This window comes from Pristiophorus japonicus, chromosome 12, assembly GCF_044704955.1.
Source record: "Pristiophorus japonicus isolate sPriJap1 chromosome 12, sPriJap1.hap1, whole genome shotgun sequence".
NCBI lineage: Eukaryota > Metazoa > Chordata > Chondrichthyes > Pristiophoridae > Pristiophorus > Pristiophorus japonicus.
This window is the reverse complement of record NC_091988.1, coordinates 172,733,134-172,755,122: the sequence shown is the minus strand read 5'-3', so window position 1 is coordinate 172,755,122 and position 21,989 is coordinate 172,733,134. Positions and strand designations below refer to the sequence as shown.

Genomic DNA, 21,989 nt, shown 5'->3' with positions numbered 1-21,989 from the left:
TTGCACACAAGCCACCAAACGGGCTTGACAGAGCTAGGTCTTGGTCCAGTGGCAAGGATTACCCAAGACGACTGGAGACCAGCTCTGCTGCATGGACCTAGTACGCACATATATCACAGTGTGGGCTGGCCCGTGCTGCCCCTGGGCCCCTGGCACCGAACTCTCACCTCTCCTGGGCCTCGGTCACATCCCTCCAAAGGATAAATAGGGAGGTGGCAAAGGCTTCAAGCTAGTAAGATGGGGGAGGGGGGCGGTGGAGGGATCTACAAGAAATGTAACCAGCCGAAATATAAATAAAACAGGAAAAGAGAGCACAGGAAATAATTAAGTAAGGGAGGACATTGATGGCAAAGGAATAAATAATACTATAGAACAAGAGTCTAAAAAGTTCGTTAAACATAAAGTGAGAGGAAATCCTATTAAAAATTAGTTAATCTGTCTGTATAGCAATGCACACGGTGTCCATAATAAAACAGGCTAGCTGGAGGCAATCATGCGCTGTGAGGAACCAGGCATAGTAGGGATTACCGAGACATGACTACAGAAAAATCAAGAATGGGAATTAAAGATTGCAGGGTACAACATGTACTGTGAAGGGCAATGATGCTGCTGGGTAGCCTGGCACATGTTGGAGACAGAAGATTAGGGGTCAGATTGGCTTGTTGCTATGCCAACTGATCATATCAGTGAATGCACGGAGAAATGTTGGAATTATTTTACTGGCGGCGCTCTCGTACTGGAACACACTTTGCAAATTATACCAACACCTATTTCTCATTGTCAGAATAAACGTTCTTCTTTCTCTTTTATCTTCACACTAGTTAAGACTTTAGACGCCAACTGGCAGCAACGACATACACCGGGGGATTCCGGATTGACACAATGTATGGAATATGAGCTGGCAGCTCATCAACGAGGCGTGGTTTGACCGGAATAGTCTTATTTTTTTTAACAGTACTCATTGGTTACAACAATGAAAGTAACGAGGAAGTAAGATGGAAAAAATAGCTCAAGCTCACATTTTGGGAATGTAACAGGACGCAACAACCAGAAGTGGAAGAGAGAAGCGACCAGCAATAATCCACCTCCGAGTCTATCTACATGGCCGAATGCTTGCAAAGGATTTGTCCATGTTTAAATTCGCTGTGGAATGTCATCTTCGCGTCAAGGAGTAACTCCATGGTCGAAGATTTACCACACAAGCAAACAACTCCTGCCGCTGATCCCGGAGGGCGCCAGCACACAGTTTACAAGGCGCTGTATGATTTTTGCGCCAGGTCGAGTGAAGAGCTGTCCTTTAGAACTGGGGAGGAATTTGAAATTCTGAACGGTGACGATTATTCCAATGGAGATTGGTGGTTTGCAAAGAAACGAACTAGTTCCTATGGAGATAAGTGCACGGGATATATTCCCTCTAATTATGTTGCCAAGACAGAAAGCTTAGCCACAGAGCCGTAAGTGATTGCAAGATTTTTCATGGCGTTTAACTTGTGAAGTCCAAATGTTTCCTGTTGTGGATTTTGCTTGGAGCCATTTGTTATGTGTGTTGCTGTTTCTGACTGATTCAGTATCTTCTGAAACGGCAGAATTTGTGTGTGTATATCAATGCTAGATTGAATTCTTGTATTTGTTTGGCAGAGATATTGTGAATTGTTTTAGTTAAAACTGTTCAGAGGCTGGGTGATTTGGGATTATAATCCTTTCTTATCGAAACATAGGGCTAGAACCTCCACTTTATTTGCATGTTTAACGCCTACTTAACACCCATTTTACTGCTGAAATGATGTAAAACGCCCATATATCGCCCATTTTGGCACAAAATGGAAACTGACGGGCATTTTTAGGAAACTTATCGGCAAGCGTTACTTTCCCCATGTACTTAACGCCAGGCAAAAATATTACCGCCCACCCACTTTTTTGGGGCGGAATCAACAAAATGGGCAAGATCAACACCCATAATATCGCCCAACGTTACTTTCCGCACTGAATTAACGCCGAGATTCAATATTAACGCCCATCCACTGTTTTTTGTCGTAAAGAGCATATTTACCCAAACTAGCGACCATGGAGATCGCCCATCGTCAATTTCACCATCTCGCACACATATCGCTCACCCAAAAAAACGCCCACAAAACGTGGAACTAACCGGAACGAATGCCAGCGACTGGCATTTGTTAAATCTCACTCTTACGTGAGGAGCTGATATCTGAAAGATTTGCCTGAAAGAGCGCTGATGTGAATGACAACGCTGACACACTGCTGTGTGTGTGCAGCTCAGACATCAATGGTGCCCATCACCTTGGTGCCAGTTAAAGTTTACGTTGATTGATGTTAAGTTGTATGATAAGGAATCACCAGTGTGTAACGGACCAGCTATCTGAGACAATACGGAACAAGGTTATGTTCAATAACAAAAATTTAATACCAACATTGGTCTGAAATCATAAGTATCATGGCCAATAACACCCAACCCCCGCCCACACCCCACTTTTTCCACCATTGACATAAATCACATATTCAAAATGTCCAGCAACACAGAATACAAAGGCAAAGCAGGAGCATGGTCCCCAGACCCCATACATTGCAACAAATTGCATACACCCAGATGGAGATATAACACGGTCATCACATGCGTGCATGCACCCCTTCCCCTTCCCCCCTCCCCTTATTCTCCCCACCTTTTTCCCTTCCCCTCCTTGTTTCACAGCACCTGGCCGAGGAGCTCCTCAGGCGGTGCCTCATTGAGGGGAGGATGAAGGCAGATGCGGTCTTTGGACGGGGATGGGAGCGGGGGGTGCCGAGGGGGCAACATTCTCTGATGCAGAAGCAGGATCTTGGTCCTTGCTCTCATCTGTCGTTCACAGTGGTGGTGCAGAAACTAGGGGTGGAGTGCCGCACTCAGGGACTACTGGGAGGCCTGTGGCAGCAGTGTTCCTGGCTATCGCATCCAGGGCCTCCGCCATGCACGGAATGTACTCGGTCCTGGTGGCCAGCTGTCGGGCTATGTCCCCCAATGCTTCGATGAGCTGGTCACCAATGTCTACAGTCTTCCTGCACAACTGTACCATCTCCCCGCTCTCATGTTGCGATTGTGGAACAGACCTGCCGCGTCCATGAGGCCTCCGTGGGGTCGGCGCAGTCCTGGGGACAAATTGGGTGCCCTATGGCGAGGTGCTTGGGGCTGGTACCTCCAGATGGTACCACTAGATGGCCTTGGGGTGGAATGGCTTCTGGAGCATGGCGATGCAGGTTCTTCGAAGTCCGCACTCTCATCCGTGGAGAACAGACCTAGCGGATTGACGGACAAGAATCGGAGCTCCTCAGCACTAGATGTAGTAGGATCATCCGCTGACTCCTGCCCCGCGCCCCCACCTTCTGGCCTCTGTGGTCTTGCCTGGGGCCGCGCTGCTGGCTGAGCTGCAAAACACAAATGAGGTTATTAAAGGAGAAAAGGGTGCTAGGGTGACAAGGTGAGTCCAGTGCTGCACACAGCATATGCACGACAAAAGCATCACCACTATCAACACCATCACAAACATCATATTTCATGACCATAAACACATTTGCATTGCAGTGATTTTCATTAGGCCAGCATTATTTCTATGACAATTTTAGAAATCCTCTGTCATATATGATTCTTCAGACATGAGTGGGTGTGGCATCTATAGACTTTACATGACACAATGGTGTAAGCTTTACTCACATGGCAAAACTTCAGAGTCTGCAGATGCGTCTATGGCTGTCCGGGGGGTGCTTCCCCATGAGTGCGAGAACATGTCAGTGATGTTGCTGGGGACTGGTGGCCCCCCACCTGTTCGCCTCTGCACAGACCTCATCGTCAATAGCTTCTTCTGTAATAGGTGATAGGTTGACATGGCATGGGATCATTGCATGATATCATTGCTAGGTACTGTCACAGAGGTTGATACAACACATAACCGACATTATCATACTTTACCTAATGATGTACACCATGACCGCAGGCTTTGAGTAAAACATTCCTGGTAAAAGTGCAAGACCTCACATCTACTGACAGTCACTCATGACTGGTACAAGTCAAATTATATAAATACATAAGTACATGTAAATCAATGTAATACTTACTCTTGCGGATCCCACAAGGTCGTTCCATCGTTTGCGGCATTGGTTGCCCTCACGCACCTCATTGGTCGCCGACAAGACCACCTCTGATATCTTGGTCCATATCCTCTGGTAGGCCTTAGGGTTGGGCTTCTCACGCCCTCCCTGTGTCACATCACCCCAGCGTAAATTGACCTCCTGCAGGAGGGAGGCATTTGGCCCGCCCGAAAACCTCCTGGCTCTTTTGCGCCCTCCAATGTACTCCTCTCCCACCTCACTGCTCTCTCCAGTGTCAGTTTCCACAGTGTGCTGTGATGCCTCCTCCTCTCTCTCCATTATAGACCAAATTTGGTCAGATATGTGGCAGGTAACACTTACTTTTTGTTTGCCTGCTTGCTGTGAAGCTCTAAAGTCTCCTCTTTCTTCCCAAAGCAGCCACACCACACTCAGATACGCCTTCAGTCCCTCGGAGCTCCCTCTCTCTCTGTCTCTTCTTCTGCGCATGTCATGGTGACACTTGACCTCCAGAATCACGGGAATTGAGCGTTGCCATGCCGTTGCTAAGGACAGCCACACTTTACAGCTGAAGATCAGAAAAATGTAATGCTACCACCCATTTTATATTGCACTTCCATTTTCAAAAGTGGAGACTAGATGGTTTGAGAATGGGCCAGAAGCCAGCGATCTGAAACCCTTTTTTACCGCCCACGCTGAATGGGCGATATTTCGAATCTGCACCACCATTCAACATGATCATGGCTGATCCTCTATCTCAACACCATATTCCCGCTTTTTGCCTTTTGTGTCTAGAAATCTATCTACTTCTTAAATATAGTCAGTGACTTAGGGCCCAAGTTTCGAGCCGCGCCTAGAACGGCGCAGTCCCGACCTGGACGCCCGTTTTTCGCGCCACAAAGTGCGCCTAAAAAAACCCTCCAGATTCTCCACCTCCCTGCAGGTCCTCTGGCCTTCGGCGCAGCGCAGCAGGAGCTGTCGGGGCCGGAGCCAGGTCCCTGCGCTGAAAACAGTGCCGGGACCTCTGCACATGCGCGCTACAGTGGGCACGCAAGTGCAGTAACTCCAGGCGCCCAAAGCTGTGTGGGAGGGGCCCGAAGCATGCAGCCCCTAGCCCTGGCCGCATGGCCTCACTGGGGCTGCGTGAATAAGGCTGCCTCTCACGCCCAGCTCCTGCATCCTCCCGACCCGACTCGACTCCCGCTTCCCACCTCCGGACCGGACCCGACACCGACCTGACTCCCGCTTCCCCCTTGCCCCAGGACCCGACCCGACTCCCGCTTCCGCCCCCCCTCCCCCCGCTCCCGCCTCCGGACCCGACCCGACACCGACCCGACTCACGCTCCTCCCCGCCCCGCCCCCGGACTGGATCCGACCTGACCTCCCTCCCCCCGCCGACCTGACCTCCCTCCCCCTGATCTGACCTCCCTCGCCATCCCTCCCCCCGACCTGACCCGAACCGAACTGACCTCCCTCCCACCACCCCCCCGACCCGCGCTCCCCCCGACCCGACCCAACGCCACCTACCTGTAAATCTGGTGCTGGGGACGGGCCCTGCCCGAAGTCTCGGGCCCGGCCCGTTCAGCCTCCCTCCCCCTTCTCCTTCCACCCCCCAATCTCATTCCCCCCCCTCAATCTCCTTCCCCCCCCCAATCTCTTCCCCCCCCCCCCCCAATCTCTTCCCCCCCCCCAATCTCTTCCCCCCCCCAATCTCTTCCCCCCCCAATCTCCTTCCCCCTCCCAATCTCCTTCCCCCTCCCAATCTCCTTCCCCCCCCAATCTCCTTCCCCCCCCCAATCTCCTTCCCCCCCCCCAATCTCCTTCCTCCCCCCAATCTCCTTCCTCCCCCCCAATCTCCTTCCCCCCCCAATCTCCTTCCCCCCCCCCAATCTCCTTCCCCCCCCCAATCTCCTCCCCCCCCCAATCTCCTTCCCCCCCCCAATCTCCTCCCCCCCCCAATCTCCTCCCCCCCCCCAATCTCCTTCCCCCCCCAATCTCCTTCCCCCCCCAATCTCCTTCCCCCCAATCTCCTTCCCCCCCAATCTCCTTCCCCCCCAATCTCCTTCCCCCCCCAATCTCCTTCCCACCCCCAATCTCCTTCCCCCCCCCAATCTCCTTCCCCCCCCAATCTCCTTCCCCCCCCCAATCTCCTTCCCCCCCCAATCTCCTTCCCCCCCCAATCTCCTTCCCCCCCCAATCTCCTTCCCCCCCCAATCTCCTTCCCCCCCCAATCTCCTTCCCCCCCCAATCTCCTTCCCCCCCAATCTCCTTCCCCCCCCAATCTCCTTCCCCCCCAATCTCCTTCCCCCCCCAATCTCCTTCCCCCCCCAATCTCCTTCCCCCCCCAATCTCCTTCCCCCCCCAATCTCCTCCCCCCCCAATCTCCTCCCCCCCCAATCTCCTCCCCCCCCAATCTCCTTCCCCCCCCAATCTCCTTCCCCCCCCAATCTCCTTCCCCCCCCAATCTCCTTCCCCCCCCAATCTCCTTCCCCCCCCAATCTCCTTCCCCCCCCAATCTCCTTCCCCCCCCAATCTCCTTCCCCCCCAATCTCCTTCCCCCCCAATCTCCTTCCCCCCCCAATCTCCTTCCCCCCCCAATCTCCTTCCCCCCCCCAATCTCTTCCCCCCCCCAATCTCCTCCCCCCCCAATCTCCTCCCCCCCCAATCTCCTTCCCCCCCCAATCTCCTTCCCCCCCCAATCTCCTTCCCCCCCCAATCTCCTTCCCCCCCAATCTCCTTCCCCCCCAATCTCCTTCCCCCCCAATCTCCTTCCCCCCCAATCTCCTTCCCCCCCAATCTCCTCCCCCCCCAATCTCCTCCCCCCCCCAATCTCCTCCCCCCCCCAATCTCCTCCCCCCCCCAATCTCCTCCCCCCCCCAATCTCCTCCCCCCCCCCAATCTCCTCCCCCCCCCCAATCTCCTCCCCCCCCCAATCTCCTCCCCCCAATCTCCTTCCACCCCCCAATCTCCTTCCACCCCCCAATCTCCTTCCACCCCCCAAACTCCTTCCACCCCCCAATCTCCTTCCACCCCCCAATCTCCTTCCACCCCCCAATCTCCTTCCACCCCCCAATCTCCTTCCACCCCCCAATCTCCTTCCACCCCCCAATCTCCTTCCACCCCTCAATCTCCTCCCCCCCCCAATCTCCTTCCCCCCCCAATCTCCTCCCCCCCCCAATCTCCTTCCCCCCCCAATCTCCTTCCCCCCCAATCTCCTTCCCCCCCCAATCTCCTTCCCCCCCAATCTCCTTCCCCCCCAATCTCCTTCCCCCCCAATCTCCTCCCCCCCCAATCTCCTCCCCCCCCCAATCTCCTCCCCCCCCCAATCTCCTCCCCCCAATCTCCTTACACCCCCCAATCTCCTTCCCCCCCCAATCTCCTTCCCCCCCCAATCTCCTTCCCCCCCCCAATCTCCTTCCCCCCCCCAATCTCCTTCCCCCCCCAATCTCCTTCCCCCCCCAATCTCCTTCCCCCCCCCAATCTCCTTCCCCCCCCCCAATCTCCTTCCCCCCCCAATCTCCTCCCCCCCCCAATCTCCTTTCTCCCCTTTATCCCCTTCTCCCCCCTCCCCCCTTTCCCCCCTCCCCCTCCTCCCCCCTTCTCCCCCCACCCTTCTCCCCCATCCCTCCCCCTTCTCCCCCATCCCTCCCCCTTCCCTCCCTCTGCTCCCCCCCTCCCTCCCTCTACCCCCCTCCTCCCCCTCCCCTCGCTGTCAGAAACACAGACACTGACAGACAGAGAATGAGAGACACACACAGACAGACAGAGAGATAGAGACACTGACAGAGACACATTGGGGGGTGGGGGGTGGCATCCCAGCACGCTGTTGGAGGGCTCCCGGTGCTGTAGTCGGTAAGTAGAAAATGTCTTATTTATTGATTTTTAAAAAAATAATTATTTCTTATTAAATTTTTTTTGGTTGATTTATTGATGTATTTATCATTTATTATTGATGATGGCTCTTTATTTGTAAAACTGAAGTGTTTAATGTCTGTAAACTTCCCTTTAAACACCCCCACCCCCACCCCCACCATTCCCTACGCCTGATTTGTAACCTACGCCTGATTTTCTAAAGTGTAGACAAGGTTTTTTCGAGTGTACAAAAATCTTCACTTACTCCATTCTAAGTTAGTTTGGAGTAAGTTTTCACTCACGAAACTTTGAAATCAGGCTTAAGTGGCCGGACACGCCCCGTTTTGGAAAAAAAAATTCTGTTCCAAAGTGAAACTATTCTAACTGACTAGAACTGGAGCAAACTAAATGATGAGAATTCCGATTTCTAAGATACTCCATTCTACACCAGTTGCTCCTAAAAATCAGGAGCAAATCATGTGGAAACTTGGGGCCTTAGTCTCCACAGCCTTCTGTGGTAGAGAATTCTACAGATTCATCACCCTCTGAGTGAAAAAATTTCTCCTCCTCTCAGTCCTATTTCATACCCCGTATCCTGAGACTGTGACCCCTTGTTCTAGACTTCCCAGCCAGGGGAAACATCCTCCCCACATCCAGTCTGTCCAACCCCATCAGAATTTTATTCGATTCAATGAGATCCCCTCTCATTCTTCTAAACTCTAGTTAATACAGGCCTAGTCGACCCAATCTTTCCTCATACGACAGTCCTGCCATCCCAGGAATCAGTCTGGTGAACCTTCGCTGCACTCCCTCTATGGCAAGTATATCCTTTCTTGGATAAGGAGACCAAAACTGCACATAATATTCCAGATGTGGTCTCAGCAAGGCATTGTATAAGTGTAGTAAGACATCCGTGCTCCTGTACTCAAATCCTCTTGCAATGAAGGCCAACATACCATTTGCCTTCCTAACTGCTTGCTGCACCTGCATGTTTGCTTTCAATGACTGGTGTACAAGGACACCCAGGTCCCTTTGTACATCGACACTTCCCAAGATATCACCATTTAAATAATACTTTGTCTTTATGTTTTTCCTACCAAAGTGGATAACTTCACATTTATCCACGTTAAGCTGTATCTGCCATGTGTTTGCCCACTTGCTCAGCCTATCTAAATCGCCTTGCAGCGTCTTTGCATCCTCCTCACAACTCACAACCCCACCTAGTTTTGTGTCATCAGCAAACTTGGCAATATTACATTTTGGTTCCCTCATCCAAATCATGTATATATATTGTGAATAGCTGGGGCCCAAGCACTGATCCCTGTGGTACCCCACTAGTCACTGCCCGCCACCCTTACTCTCTGTTTCCTGTCAGTTAACCAATTTTCAATCCATGCCAGTACGTTACCCCCAATTCTATGTGCTTTCATTTTGCACACGAACCTCTTATGTGGAACTTTATCAAAGGCCTTCTGAAAATCCAAATACACGATATCCACTGGTTCTCCCTTATCTATTCTATCAGTTAGCTCCTCAAAAAAGTCCAGCAGGTTTGTCAAACATGATTTTCCTTTCATGTTGACTTTGTCTAATCCCATTGATATTATCCAAGTGTGCCGTTATCACATTCTTTATGATAGACTCTAGCATTTTTCCCACTACTGATGTTGGGCTATCTGGTCTGTAGTTCCCTGTTTTCTCGCTCCCTCCTTTTTTAAATAGTGGGGTTACATTTGCCACCCTCCAATCTGCAGGAACTGTTTCATGATCTATAGAATTTTGGAAGATGACAACCAATGTTCCCACTATTTCCATGGCTACCTCTTTTAGTACTCTGGGATGCAGATCATCAGGCCCTGGGGATTTATCGGCCTTCAGTCCCATTAGTTTCTCCAACACTATTTTCTTACCAATAATCATTTCCTTTAATTCCTCTTGCTCACTAGACCCTTGGTTCCCTAGCATTTCTGGGATGTTATTTGTGTCCTCTTCCGTGAAGACAGAACCGAAGTATCTATTTAATTGTTCTGCCATGTCCTTGTTCCCCATTATAAATTCTCCCGTTTCTGTCTGTAAAGGACTTACATTTGTCTTCACCAATCTTTTGCTTTTTATGTACTTGTAGAAACTTTTGCAATTGGTTTTTATGTTCCTTGCAAGTTTACTCTCATACTCTATTTTTGCCCTCTTAATCAACCTCTTGGTCCTTTTTTGCTGAATTCTAAACTGCTCCCAATCCTCAGGCTTGCTACTTTTTCTGGCAACTTTGTATAACTCCTCTTTGGATCTAATACTATCCTTAATTTCTTTTGTTAGCCATGGTTGGGCCACTTTTCCTTTTGTGTTTTTACGCCAGAAAGGAATGTATAACTGTTGCAGTTCATGCATTCGTTCCTTAAATGTTAGCCATTGCCTGTCCACCATCATGCCTTTTAGTGAATCTTCCCAATCTATCATAGCCAATTCATTCCTCAAACCTTTGCAGTTTCCTTTGTTTAGATTTAGGACTCTAGTTTCAGATTAGACTACTTCACTTTCCATCTTAATAAAGAATTCAAAAATGTTATGGCCACTCTTCCCTAAAGGACCCCACACAACAAGACTGTTAATTATCCCCTTCTCATTACACAATGCCCAATCTAAGCTAGCCTGTTCCCTAATAGGCTCCTCAACATACTAGTCTAAAAAAAACATCTCGTACACAGTCCAGGAATTCATCTTCTACAGTATTATTACTAATTTGGTTTGGCCAGTCTATATGTAGATTAAAGTCATCTACAATTACTGTAGTACCCTTGTTACATGCATCTCTAATTTCCTGTTTGATGCCATCCCCTACATTACCACTACTGTTTGGAGGCCCATAGATAACTCGCGCCAATGTTTTCTGCCCCCTGGTGCTCCTTAGCTCCACCCAGACTGATTCTACATCTTGATTTTCTGAGCCAATATCCTTTCTCACTATTGCTCTGATTTCATCCTTTACTAGCAATGCCACACCACCACCTTTTCCTTTTTGCCTGTCCTTCCTAAATATCAAATATCCTTGGATATTCAGTTCCCAACCCTGGTCATCCTGCAACCATGTCTCCGTAACTGCAACTATATCGTATCTGTTTACATCTATTTGCGCTGTTAATTCGTCTACCTTATTACGAATGCTTTGTGCATTCAGACACAGTGCTTTTAGATTTGTCTTTTTTTAACATTATTAGACATCTTAACATTATTTTGTACTGTAGCCCTATTTGTCTTATCGTTATTTTTTCTTACCTGGGATCCTATTTGTTAGTGCACTCTTTTGTTTGTATGCTCGGTCCCTTCCTGACATAATCTGGTTATCCTTACCACAATCACTTTCCTGCATTGCTTCCTTTTCTTTTCTCTTTAGCATTCTAGATTTCTCTCCACTGTGACCATCCTCCCTGCCCTCCCGCCGCCCCCCCCCCCCCCCCCGCGTCCTTATTTAGTTTAAAGCCCTGTCTACCTCCCTCATTATTTGGTTCACTAGAACTCGATCCCAGCATAGTTCAGATGTAGTCCGTCCCCAAGGAACAGCTCTCCCTTTACCGAGTATTGGTGCCAGTGCCCCACGAATTGAAACCAACTTCTCCCACATCAACTTCCGAGCCACTCATTCATCTCCCTGATTCTATTGACCCTATGCCCTATTTGCTCGTGGCTCAGATAATAATGCAGAGATTATTACCTTTGTGGTTCTGCTTTTCAATTTAGTCCCTAGCTGTTCAAATTCTCTCAGCAGAACCTCTTTCTTAGTTCTACCTACGTGTACCACGATAACTGGATCCTCCCCCTCCCACTCCAAGTTCTTCTCTAGCCCGGAGGAGATGTCCTTTACCCTGGCACCTGGAAGGCAACACAGCTTTCGGGACACATGCTCTCGGCTACAGAGAACCCTGACCATCCCACTAACTATACTGTCCCCGACTGCAACCATCTGCCTCTTTACTTCCCCCACTTGAATGGCTTTCTGCATCACGGTGCCTTGGTCAGTCTGCTCGTCCACCCTGCAATCTGCACACTTGTCCACAAGGGTTGCAAGAACCTCAAATCTATTGGACAAGTGTAGGGACTGAAGCTCCTGCAATACTACCTTCACGCACAGTCACACCCTCCTGTCCCTGACCACGTGTCAATTCTGAAGTATTTAATCTAGAGAGTGTGGCTGCCTCCTGGAGCAAAAGATCCAGGTAACTTTCTCCCTCCCTGATGTCTCACAATGTCTTCTTCGTAGGCAGCCCCTCGGAGTCGAGAATGACTTGCTTCCACACTAATATGAGTTCTCAGGTGACTGATGAGTCCAATGCGGGATCTACGGTCTCTGTCACAGATGGGGCAGGTGGTGCGGGGAGGGGGGGGTGGTGCTTGAGTTGTCGTGCTCCCCCCCGAAGCGACTTGAGCTGGCCCAAGACCACTCAAAATGGAGGAGAAGCACCCGGGAAGGTGTCAAATCCTTTCTACCTCTCCAGTATAGTCTCTCACTACAAAGTCAGTGCCAATTCTTGTGTTGGAATGTTTAATTGCATTAAAAGCACATTCTAAATGCCTGCTGTTTTGACTTTTTGCTCCTGTCGCTATCTAGTGTCAGCCTTGGCACAGTGGGTAACACTCTTGCCTCAGAAGGTTGCAGGCTCAAGTCCCACTCCAGAGACTTGAGCACATACATCTAGGTTGACACTCCAGTGCAGTGCTGCACGGTCAGAGGTGCTGTCTTTCGGATGAGAATTGTACCGAAGTCCCGTCTGTCCTCTCAGGTGAACATAAAAGATCCCATGGCACTATTTTGAAGAAGAGCAATAGTATTCTCCCTGGTGTTCTGACCAATATTTATCCCTCAATCAACAACACTTAAAAAAAAAGCAGTCATTATCGTATTTCTGTTTGTGAGAGCTTGCTGTGTGCAATCGGCTGCCAGATTTCCTACATTACAACAGTGACTATGTTTCAAAGGTACTTTATTTGGCTGTAAAGCGCTTCGGAAGTCTTACAGTCACGAAATGTGCTATATAAATGCAAGCTCTTTGTTTCTTTATTGAGGTGGGTGAAATTTCCTTATGATTTTCCATGATTTAATACATTTTGCCTTGTCCATATACAAACATAAGGCTAAAAATTACTGTTTGTAATATTAGCAGACCAAAGCGGAATAAGGATGTCACTGAGCGGCTGCAGAGCATTCTGGGGGGAGAGGGTGAAAAGCAAGAGATCGTGGTCCATATTGGGACCAAGACATAGGTAGAAAGAGGGATGAGGTCCTGCAGGCAGAGTTTAGGGAGCTAGGAGAGAGATTAAAAAGCAGGACCTCAAAGGTAGTAATCTCCAGATTACTCACAGTGCCACGAGCTAGTGAGTACAGAAATAAGAGGATAGAGCAGATGAATACATAGAAACATAGAAAATAGGTGCAGGAGTAGGCCATTCGGCCCTTCAATATGATCATGGCTGATCATTCCTTCAGTATCCCTTTCCCACTTTCTCTCCATATCCCTTCATTCCTTTAGCCGTAAGGGCCATATCTAACTCCCTCTTGAATATATCCAATCAACTGGCATCAACGACTCTCTGCGGTGGGGAATTCCACAGGTTAATAACTCTCTGAGTGAAGAAGTTCCTCCTCATCTCAGTCCTAAATGGCCGACCCCTTATTCTAAGACTGTTTCCCTTGGTTCTGGACTTCCCCAACATCAGGAACATTCTTCCCGCATCTAATCTGTCCCGTCTCGTCAGAATCTCATATGTTTCTACGAGATCCCCTCTCATCCTTCTAAACTCCAGTGTGTAAGGGCCCAGTTGATCCAGTCTCTCCTCATATGTCAGTCCAGCCATCCCTGGAATCAGTCTGGTGAACCTTCGCTGCACTCCCTCAATAGCAAGAGCATCCTTCCTCAGATTAGGAGACCAAAACTGAACACAATATTCCAGGTAAGGCCTCACCAAGGCCCTGTACAATTGCAGTAAGACCTCCCTGCTCCAATACTCAAGTCCCCTAGCTATGAAGGCCAACATGCCATTTGCCTTCTTCATCGCCTGCTGCACCTGCATTCCAACTTTTAATGACCGATGAACCATGACACCCAGGTCTCGTTGCACCTCCCCTTTTCCTAATCTGCCACCATTCAGATAATACTCTGTCCTCGTGTTTCTGCCACCAAAGTGGATAACCTCACATTTATCCACATTATACTGCATCTGCCATGCATTTGCCCACTCACCCAACCTGTCCAAATCACCCTGCAGCCTCTTCGCATCCTCCTCACAGCTCACACCACAACCCAGTTTAGTATTATCTGCAAACTTGGAGATATTACACTCAATTTCTTCATCCAAATCATTAATGTATAATGTAAAGAGCTGGGGTTCCAGCACTGAGCCCTGTGGCACTCCACTAATCACTGCCTCCCATTCCGAAAAGGACCCGTTTTTCCCGACTCTCTGCTTCCTGTCTGCCAACCAAGTCTCTATCCACGCCAGTACATTACCCCCAATACCATGTGCTTTGATTTTGCACACCAATCTCTTGTGTTGGACCTTGTCAAAAGCCTTTTGAAAGTCCAAATACACCACATCCACTGGTTCTCCCTTGTCCACTCTACTAGTTACATCCTCAAAAAATTCCAGAAGATTTGTCAAGCATGATTTCCCTTTCACAAATCCATGCTGACTTGGTCCGATCCTGTCACTGCTCTCCAAATGCGCTGCTATTTCATCCTTAATAATTGACTCCAACATTTTCCCCATTACTGATGTCAGACTAACCGGTCTATAATTACCCGTTTTCTCTCTCCCTCCTTTTTTAAAAAGTGGTGTTACATTTGCTACCCTCCAGTCCATAGGAACTGATCCAGAGTCGATAGACTGTTGGAAAATGATCACCAATGCATCCATTATTTCCAAGGCCACCTCCTTAAGTACTCTGGGATGCAGACAATCAGGCCTCGGGGATTTATCAGCCTTCAATCCCATCAATTTCCCCAACACAATTTCCCATCTAATAAGGATATCCATCAGTTCCTCCTTCTCACTAGACCCTCGGTCCCCTAGTACATCCGGAAGGTCATTTGTGTCTTCCTTCGTGAAGACAGAACCAAAGTATTTGTTCAGTTGGTCTGCCATTTTTTGTTCCCCATTATTAATTCACCTGAGTCCGACTGCAAGAGATCTACATTCGTCTTCACTAATCTTTTTCTTTTCACATATCTATAGAAGCTTTTGCAGTCAGTTTTTATGTTCCCGGCAAGCTTCCTCTCGTACTCTGTTTTCCCCCTCCTAATTAAACCCTTTGTCTTCCTGTGCTGAATTCTAAATTTCTCCCAGTCCTCAGGTTTGCTGCTTTTTCTGGCTGGAGAGATGGTGCAGGCGGGAGGGCTTTAGTTTCCTGAGGCATTGGGACTGCTTCTGGGGGAGATGGGACCTGTACAAGCTGGACGGGTTGCACCTCAACAGAGCCGGGACCAATATCCTCGCTGGGGGGTTTGCTAGTGCTGTTGGGGAGGGTTTAAACTAGCTTGGAAGGGGGATGTGAACCTGAAAATAGATTCAGTAGAGAGGGGAGTAAAGCTGGAATTAGAAAGCAAAAATAAAGAAAGTGAGTTTGAAGGAGAGAGGAAACAAGCAGGAAAAAAGGGTAAAAGAACAAATTTAAAGGCACTTTGTCTAAATGCACGTAGCATTCATAACAAAATAGATGAGTTGACGGCACAAATAGATACAAATGGGTATGATCTGATAGCCATTACAGAGACGTGGTTGCAAGGTGACCAGGACTGAGAACTAAATATTCAGGGGTATTCGACAATCCGGAAGGACAGACAGAAAGGAAAAGGAGGTGGAATAGCTCTATTGATAAAGGATGGAATCACTGCAATAGTGAGAAATGATATTGGCTCAAATGATCAGGATGTTGAAACAGTTTGGGTGGAGATAAGGAATAATAAGGGGAAAAAGTCACTGGTGGGCGCAGCCTATAGGACCCCTAACAGAGGCAACTTTGTTAAACCAGGAAATAGTGGGGGCTTGTAAAAAGGGAACAGCAATAATCATGGGTGATTTTAACCTCCATATTGATTGGACAAATCAAATTGGTCAAGGTAGCCTTGAGGAAGAGTTCATAGAGTGCATAAGGGACGGGTTTCTTGAGCAGTATGTAACAGAGGGGCAGGCTATCTTCGATCTGGTCCTGTGTAATGAGACAGGATTAATAAACAATCTCCTAGTAAAGGATCCCCTTGGAATGAGTGATCATAGCATGATTGAATTTCAAATTCAGATGGAGGGTGAGAAAGTTCGATCTCAAATCAGCGTACTAAGCTTAAATAAAGGGGATTATGAAGGTATGAGGGCAGAGTTGGCTAAAGTGGACTGGGAAAATAGATTGAAGTGTGGGATTGTTGCTGAACAGTGGTGTACATTTAAAGAGATATTTCACAACTCTCAAGAAAAATATATTCCAGTAATAAGGAAAGGGTGCAAGAGAAAAGAAAGCCATCCGTGGCTAACTAAAGAAATAAAGGATGGTATCCGATTAAAAACAAGGGCATACAAAGTGGCCAAAACTAGTGGGAGGACAGAAGATTGGGAAGCTTTTAAAAGCCAGCAAAGAATGACTAAAAAAATTATTTAGGAAGGAAAGATAGACTATGAAAGTAAGCTAGCATGAAATATAAAAACAGATAGCAAGAGTTTCTATAGGTATATAAAAAAGAAAAGAGTGGCTAAAACAAATGTTGGTCCCTAAGAGGACGAGACCGGGGAATTAGTAATGGGGAACATGGAGATGGCAGAAACTCTGAACAAATATTTTATATCAGTCTTTACGGTAGAGGACACTAACAATATCCCAACAGTGGATAGTCAAGGGGCTAGTGATCACAATCACTAAAGAGGTGGTACTGTAGAGGGATGTGATCGGGGCCCAGGAGAGGTGCGAGTTCGGCCCAGAAGAGGCGAGGGCCCGGGGCAGCACGGGCCAGCCCACACTGCTATAGGTGTGCGCGCTCGGTCCGTGCAGCAGAGCAGGTCTCCAGTCGTCTTGGTTAATCCTTGCCACTGGACAAGATCTGGCTCTGTCAAGCCCATATGGTGGCTGGTGTGCAACGGCCACCAAACATTTAAAAAATCCACGCACAGATATCTTCCACCATACACTATGTAGTTCAGGACCTGGAATATTAGGTCCTTCATTGAAACACCTGTGAACTCATCCTTTTTTGGCATGGAAGGAAGTCATCCTCGTTTCGAGGGACTGCCTATGATGATGATGGTACTCAGTAAGATCATGGGACTAAAAGTGGATAAATCCCCTGGACCTGATGGTTTGCATCCTATGGTCTTAAGAGAAGTAGTGGCAGGGATTGTGGATGCATTGGTTGTAATTTACCAAAATTCCCTGGATTCTGGGGAGATCTGAGCAGATTGGAAAACTGCAAATATAACACCCCTATTTAAAAAAGGAGGCAGACAAAAAGCAGGAAACTATAGACCAGTTACCCTGACATCTGTGGTTCGGAAAATGTTGTAGTTCATTATTAAAGAAGCAGTAGAAGGACATTTAGAAAAGCATAATTCAGTCAGGCAGAGTCTGAAGTGGAAGACATGTTTGACACATTTGCTGGAATTCTTTGAGGATGTAACGAACAGGGTGGATAAAGGGGAACCAGTGGATGTGGTGCATTTGGTCTTCCAGAAGGCATTTGACAAGGTGCCACATAAAAGGTTACTGCACAAGATAAAAGTTCACGGGGTTGGGGGTAATATATTAGCATGGATAGAGGATTGGCTAACTAAGAGAGTCAGGATAAATGGTTCATTCTCTGGTTGGCAACCAGTAACTAGTGGGGTGCCGCAGGGATCAGTGCTGGGACCCCAACTATTTACAATCTATATAAACGACTCTGAAGAAGGGACTAATGTAACGTAGCCAAGTTTGCTGACGATACAAAGATGGGAGGAAAAGCAATGTGTGAGGAGGATACAAAAAATCTGCAAAAGAACATAGACAGGCTAAGTGAGTGGGCAAAAATTTGGCAGATGGAGTATAATGTTGGAAAGTGTGAGGTCATGCAATTTGGCAGAAAAAAAATCAAAGAGCAAGTTATTATTTAAATGGAGAAAGATTGCAAAGTGCCGCAATACAGCGGAACCTGGGGGTACTTGTGCATGAAATGCAAAAGGATAGTATGCAGGTACAGCAAGTGATCAGGAAAACCAATGGTTTCTTGGCCTTTATTGCAAAGGGGATGGAGTATAAAAGCAGGGAAGTTTTGCTACAGCTATATAAAGGTATTGGTGAGGCCACACCACCTGGAATACTGCGTGCAGTTTTGGTTTCCATATTTACAAAAGGATATACTTGCTTTGGAGGCAGTTCAGAGAAGGTTCACTAAGTTGATTCCGGGGATGAGGGGGTTGACTTATGAGGAAATGTTGAGTAGGTTGGGCCTCTACTCATTGGAATTCAGAAGAATGAGAGGTGATCTTATCAAAACGTATAAGATTGTGAGAGGGCTTGACAAGGTGGATGCAGAGAGGATGTTTCCACTGATGGGGGAAGACTAGAACCATAGGCATGACCTTAAAATAAGGGGCCATCCATTTAAAACAGAGATGAGGAGAAATTTCTTCTCAGAGTTGTAAATCTGTGGAATTCGCTGTCTCAGCTGTGGAAGATGGGATATTGAATAAATTTAAAACAGAGATAGACAGTTTCTTAACCGATAAGGGAATAAGGGGTTATGGGGAGCAGGCAGGGAAGTGGACCTGAGTCCATGATCGGATCAGCCATGATCGTATTAAATGGCGGAGCAGGCTCGAAGGCCGTATGGCCTATTCCTGCTCCTATTTCTTATGTTCTTATATTCATCTGTTCTTTTGCTACTGTTTAGATGAAGGTTTGACCTATTTAAAGTAAATGGAATTGAAATAAGAAGAGGGCATAAAATAATAGCTGAGCCTCATCCCGAGTTCCAGGCATATTCACTTTCAGCAGGAGTCACTGGATAGCATTCAGGAGTGAGAACAGCCGTTCAATCTTCCTTTCCCCAATAAAAGCAAGGACTTCAGGACGCCACAGAGCTTTGCAGCCGATGAAGTATTTTTGATTGGTAGCCACTGTTGTACTGTTGGCATTGTATGATCTTTATTGCCACAGCTCAGCCAAATCGCTATAGACTTTGGATTGCCAACTCTGCTTGGATCCGCTCGATGTGCTCATTGGAAAATTGCATTCTGCTCTCAATACTCTTCCGTCCTATTTTTTTTTTCTCTCTACTTAATTTACCTTTCCTTTTTGTAGCTGGTATGCTGGGAACCTTAGCCGATCGGAAGCAACAGGTATTCTCCTCTCTGCCCAAACCATGAATGGGTCTTTCCTCATCCGTGCAAGTGAAAATCAAGTAAATGGATATGCATTGTCTGGTAAGCATTTTATACAAGTAAATAACATTTTCTCCCAACTCATGCATTTTATTAGATATCATCTCATGCATTTTATTAGATATCACGAGGGATTTATGTGTTGCTGCATATGTTATTTATGAGCTTTATGCAGCACTAAAAAATTGTGGAGTAATGGTTTGAGTTTCATAACCGCTCCTGTTCATTTGCAACAGGACAGTCAAAACCACATGCCCAGTCAGTTTGTGGTTAGCCCTGTATCATTTTTCCTGTATTGGAACATTCTACAATCAACAGCTTCAGTTTCCTCCAACAATAGAACCAGAACAACATTTTTATTTTTATTTTTTAAACCCTAATGCAGGGTGATCAACCTGTTGCCCAGGGCTACTCCCAAGATTCAATCTGATCCTCAAAGCCCGGGGAATTCACTCCTATTTGTGCTTATATCTTTTGTTTGTTGTTTATGTAAAGAGGGTTTTCCTCGTTGATGGGCAAATTCAAAATCAGAATACCAGGATCTGTTCATCTAAGCAACTTGAGACATATGCCATTTAATGGAAACAACGATTTAAGTTTATGGGCCCAAGTTTCGAGCGCGCCTAGAACGGCGCAGTCCCGACCTGGACGCCCGTTTTTCGCGCCACTAAGTGCGCCGAAAAAAAACTTCCAGATTCTCTAGCTCCCTGCAGGTCCTCTGGCCCTCGGCGCAGTGCAGCACGAACTGTAGGGGGCGGAGCCAGGTCCCTGCGCTGAAAACAGTGCCGGGACCTCTGCACATGCGCGCTGCAGTGGGCGCGCATGTTCAGTAGCTCCGGGCACCCAAAACTGTGTGGGAGGAGCCCGAAGCACGCAGCCCCTAGCCCTGGCCCAATGGCCTCACTGGGGCTGCGTGCATAAGGCTCCTCCCACGGCCAGCTCCTGCTTCCTCCCGACCCGACTCGACTCCCGCTTCCCGCCTCCGGACCGGACCCGACACCGACCCGACTCCCGCTTCCACTCCACCCCCCCGCCCCCCTCCTACGCCCCTGGACCGGACCGACCCCGACCCCAACCTGACTCCCACTTCCCCCCCCCCCCCCCCCCCGCTCCCGGACCCGACCCGACCCCCTGGACTGGACCCGACCCGACCCCCCGAACCCGACCCGACCCGACTCCCGCTTCCCCCCGCCCCCCCCCGCCCCCGGACTGGACCCGACCTGACCTCTCTCCCCCCGATCTGACCTCCCTTTCCCTCCCTCCCCCCGACCCGAACCGAACCGACCTCCCTCCCACCACCCCCCCGACCCGACCCGCGATCCCGACCTGACCCAACGCCACCTACCTGTAAATCTGGTGCTGGGGACGGGCCCTGCCCAAAGTCTTGGGCCCTGCCCGAAATCTCGGGCCCGGCCAGGCCTAGCCCGTTCAGCCTCCCTCCCCCTTCTCCTTTCCGCCCCCCCCATCTCCTTCCTCCCCCCCCATCTCCTTCCTCCCCCCCCATCTCCTTCCTCCCCCCCCATCTCCTTCCTCCCCCCCATCTCCTTCCTCCCCCCCATCTCCTTCCTCCCCCCATCTCCTTCCTCCCCCCCATCTCCTTCCTCCCCCCCCATCTCCTTCCTCCCCCCCATCTCCTTCCTCCCCCCCATCTCCTTCCTCCCCCCCATCTCCTTCCTCCCCCCCATCTCCTTCCTCCCCCCCATCTCCTTCCTCCCCCCCATCTCCTTTCCCCCCCATCTCCTTTCCCCCCCATCTCCTTCCCCCCCCCCATCTCCTTCCCCCCCCATCTTCTTTCCCCCCCATCTCCTTTCCCCCACCCCTCTTCCCCCCCTCCCCCTTCTCCTTCCCCCCCTCCCCTTTCTCCTTCCCCCCCTCCCCCTTCTCCTCCTCCCCCCTCCCCCTTCTCCTCCTCCCCCCCTTCTCCCCCTTCTCCCTCCCTCCCCCTCCACCTTCTCCCCCATCCCTCCCCCTCCACCTTCTCCCCCATCCCTCCCCCTTCCCTCCCTCTGCTTCCCCCCTCTCTCCCTCTACCCCCCTCCTCCCGCTCCCCTCGCTGTCAGAAACACAGACACTGACAGACAGAGAATGAGAGACACACACACAGACAGACAGACAGAGACATAGAGACAGTGACAGACACATTGGGCGGGGGGTGGGGGCATCCCAGCACGCTGTTGGAGGGCTCCCGGTGCTGCAGTCAGTAAGTAGAAAATATTTTATTTATTGATTTTTTAAAAAATTATTTCTTATTAATTTTTTTTGGTTGATTTATTGGTTGATTTATTGATGTTTTTATCATTTATTATTGATGATGGCTCTTTATTTGTAAAACTGAAGTGTATAATGTTTGTAAACTTCCCTTTAAACCCCATCTCCATTCCCTATGCCTGATTTATAACCTACGCCTGATTTTCTAAAGTGTAGACAGGGTTTTTTCGAGCATACAAAAATCTTCACATACTCCATTCTAAGTTAGTTTGGAGTAAGTTTTCACTGACTAAACTTTGAAAACAGGTGTAAGTGGCCGGACACGCCCCCTTTTGAAAAGAAAATTCTGTTCCAAAGTGAAACTCTTCTAACTGACTAGAACTGGAGCAAACTAAATGGCGAGAATTCCGATTTCTAAGATACTCCGTTCTACACCAGTTGCT

The 21,989-nt window shown here is 48.7% G+C and overlaps 1 protein-coding gene across 1 annotated transcript in view; it reads left to right on the top strand.

The window, feature by feature from the left end:
• The first annotated feature begins 989 nt into the window (after positions 1–989).
• Positions 990–21,989, top strand: part of LOC139277054 (protein-tyrosine kinase 6-like) — a 65,387-nt gene continuing 44,387 nt past the window's right edge. The window contains exons 1-2 of the mRNA XM_070895067.1: positions 990–1,454; positions 19,259–19,380. Coding sequence (XP_070751168.1) covers positions 1,102–1,454; positions 19,259–19,380 — 475 coding nt within the window. The 5' untranslated portion in view covers positions 990–1,101. The remainder of the gene's footprint in view (positions 1,455–19,258; positions 19,381–21,989) is intronic.